This window comes from Cebus imitator, unplaced genomic scaffold (assembly GCF_001604975.1).
Source record: "Cebus imitator isolate Cc_AM_T3 unplaced genomic scaffold, Cebus_imitator-1.0 Scaffold430, whole genome shotgun sequence".
NCBI classification, from domain to species: Eukaryota; Metazoa; Chordata; class Mammalia; order Primates; family Cebidae; genus Cebus; species Cebus imitator.
Window position 1 is genome coordinate 892,822 of NW_016107745.1, and position 3,605 is coordinate 896,426.

The 3,605-nt window shown below is 45.4% G+C and overlaps 1 protein-coding gene across 1 annotated transcript in view; it reads left to right on the forward strand.

The window, feature by feature from the left end:
• SLC5A9 (solute carrier family 5 member 9) overlaps positions 1-2,767 on the forward strand; it is a 24,884-nt gene extending 22,117 nt beyond the window's left edge. The window contains exon 14 of the mRNA XM_017510093.2: positions 1,455-2,767. Coding sequence (XP_017365582.1) covers positions 1,455-1,663 — 209 coding nt within the window. The 3' untranslated portion in view covers positions 1,664-2,767. The remainder of the gene's footprint in view (positions 1-1,454) is intronic.
• Positions 2,768-3,605: the final 838 nt, after the last annotated feature.

Below are 3,605 nucleotides of genomic sequence, written 5' to 3' on the forward strand. Positions count from 1 at the left end.
ATATATATATATATATATTTAAAAAATATATATATATTTAACATATATAAAATATATAAAATAATATATATATATTAATTATATATATGTGTGCATATACATTTAAAGGACACCAGAGTAGATCTGAAAGAAATATGTACATCCCAGATTTTAGACATAAATTTATTGAGTGATGGCACACCACTTAGTAACTCCTTTAGTGACAGGCTCTCTGGGCATATGAATTTGCATATGAAGCTCTGTGTATCCTCTGTCTCAGAAGGTTGCCAAGGGAATCAAAGAGAATGTTTGGAAAATGATAAAGCCTAGTACAAATGAAATGCTGAATTCATATGATCGTTCGTGCAGTTCTGTTGCTATGTGACCTTAAAACAAGTCTCTTCACTTTCCTGAGACATTTTTTCTCCCCTGTGCAATCAGGGGAGACCAGATGGAAGATGCAAGAACCTTGGATGCCAGATCAGATGGCATCCAAGGTTCTTGTATCTCTGACACTCTGTGGTTTTATCGAACTTACCAACTACCACGTTCTAAACCCATTAAAATAGTAAAGCATTCATTCCCAGGGCATTCGTTTCAATCTCAATGAAAGGGTTTTTATATTAATTATATTTTTTAATATAATATCTGTTGTTTTTTAGAAAGAAAACCTTAAAAATATTTACCTTATTACTTCTTTTGAATTTGGTTTTTAGTGAATTGTGCTACCTTTCAACCTCAGAGCAGGCCCCTTTCTCACCCCGAGGAAGCCGTTATCTGCATGGATTTGGCCTCATGCACATTTAGAATATCATATGCACCAGAACCTCTCCCACTGCTCCAGCACTGGTAACTTTTTAAAGTGCTGTCCAATTTCTATCCTCATTTGGTAGTCAGAGCAACCCGGAGAAGAATGGGGCATATGTCCTTGATACATCTGAGACAGAAAGAACCTGCAGCTTAGTGAAGCTGAGTGATTTGCATATGGCCTCACAGTCAGCAATGGCAGAGCCGGCCCTGGAACCAGGTTTCTGGCTTGCAGCCCAGTGCCCCTCCAATTGCGGTTGTAGCAGTATCTCTGGCTCAAACGCTTCCTTCTTCCCGGGTGAGATAATGCTCCTTCCTTCTGCCCTTATTCGGGACCTGTGCTATGGATTGAGATGAATTGCATTATCCTGCCGCCTTAATATACCATCCCCTCTCCAACAAAGTAGCGCTTCTACTACGTGACTGTTTGGGTGCTGTGGCCAAGGTCAGAACTTAATCTAGAGTACCAGCTCAGCACCCAGTCTGTGGTTTGCAGAAAGTACCAAGTCAGTGGCTTCACCCCTCCCCATTTTCTGTGCACTGCCCCATATCTTCCTTCAGTTTCTCACCATCTCTCTCCCTCCGCTCCTCTCCTGTCACTTTCCTTTCACCAACCTTCTTTGCCTTCCCCCTCCTGCTCTCCTTCCTTTCTGGCTTTGTCCCTCCAGCCCCATGCAGGTCCTGGGGAAAGTTGTTCTGGGGCTGGTTCTGTGGGCTCTCTGGGGCACCGGAGCAGGCCCTGAGCCCAGCAGAGAAGGCTGCACTAGAACAGAAGCTGACAAGCATCGAGGAGGAGCCACTCTGGAGACGCATCTGCAACATCAACGCTGTCCTCTTGCTGGGCATCAACATCTTCCTCTGGGGCTATTTTGCGTGATTCCACTGACCTGGCTTCAGTGTAGAAAGGTTAAACAAAGCACAAGCCCGTCAGCCACAGAACCAGGCTCTCCTACTTTGCTCTCCTCCTGCTCCTAAACTGGAGACCACAGAAGTCAAGACTGCAAGATCCCCTGAGAAGAATCCAATCCAATCTGCACACTTGACAAGTGGAGAAACAGAAGCCCAGAGAGGGCACTGGGTTTGCTCAGGGCCACCCAGCAGGAGGCGGGTTTCCCCACCCTTTCCAATACATTGCCTTGCAGACCTACCTCAAACACGTTGTTTCCACCCTCTTCTTGAGTGTATTCAGTAGCCTTTACCGAATGTGTGTCTTGAGGTTAGAAAAGTGGAGTATACAAGAAAAGGAGCAGCAAGAAATTTGCAAAAAGCCAAGTGCACCTTTGCTACCCCTTATCCTCCTTCCTCTTCCCCCTTCTGGTTCCCCTCCTGCTCTATCTTTCTATTCTCACCAATAATCTATTTATGGCATGAATCTACCCAGGAGGGTCCTATATTTCCATTGGTGGCTCCACAGTGGTGGCTGTCAAAGCTGAAGGAGTGGGGAGCCAAGGGTAGAATTTAAGCATGGTGACAGAGGGCATTTTGTGCAGAAAGCTCTTGGACAAGGGACTATTTAAAGCACTATTTAAATTCTGCCTCTTCCTACTCTTTAACCTAAATATGCACAAAGTATCTATGGCCTTGAGAAACAGTTGGAGACATATGACTTGTTAAAATCATGAGGAATCAAGGCATGCTACTCTGTATTTAAGGATAAGCCACACAGGGCGCAGCACAAACAGCCTGGGTGCCACTGCACCTGTGCCTCTCTGTCCTTCTCGCTTTGCCTGCCATGTATCCGCATACCCTGGAAAACACTGTGACTCCAGTTAAGTGTCCCTTCTCCAGGAAGCTGCTCCAGTGTCCAAACCTGGGTCAAGGTCCCACTCCTGCTCCCACAGCCCTGGACCTGCTTCTGTCACAGCACTGATCATACCAAGATGGAAGACTCCAGGGGGCAGGGACCAAGGGCCATGTCCCAAGTGTCTTTGTACGCAGAAAATAACAGCTGTTCAATGAATGTTTATTGAATTCATAAGTTCTCCATAGTCCTGGTAGGCTTTGTGCTGAAGCTAGCTGGGTAATGACTTGGGATGTTAGCTGGTAGGGATGAGTCTCCTTGACTTGGAGTTTAAATGACTGAGTCTCAGATACCTAGAGTGAGATCACAGTCCCCGCCCACTGGGCTGTGCCTTCCTTCTCCTGTCTCCCAGCCTAGGCTGCCCCTACTCTCACGAATTTACACTGAACAGTAGCTACAACTGGACACAAATACAATTCTATTTCTTTGAGGTGTAGACACAGCAGATTCTGTGAATACCTTTTGTCACTTCTGCCTCCAAATTTTTGTTTCCATTTATGTTTTGACCTCACTTGCTTCCCACCTTAGCTGGCTCTGCCCTCTCCATTGTTCACGGTTAATCCTAACTGAGAGGTCAGTTTTCCCCTGATGTCTCCCAAAACCTTTCACATTAGTATTTGTGTGTTACATATTATATTAAACGTTTGGGGAGAGGAATTTTAAACCACAGAAGCACAATCTAAAATTGGATACTGAATATCTTGTTTTTAGACATTCCTGAGGAGCCTGCTCCCAGAATTTCTCCGAGGTCTCTTCCTCAGTCTCCAGCTTCCTGCCTTCTGCCTGGCTGTTGGTTCCCTCCCTCCCTGCAGATTTGAAAGATGTCTCTCCATTCCTCCGATTTTGGCCCTCCTCTTCCTTTATTGTCTTGCTATTCGGCTGAGCCTCTACTGAAATCTGGACCTATCTCACCTGACCTAAAGACAGGATGTGCTGTTGAATACAGAAGGACGGCAGAAGGGCAGCCACTCCCCTTCCCTACCATTTTGCCTAATTAATTCCTACTTGTTTTTCACAT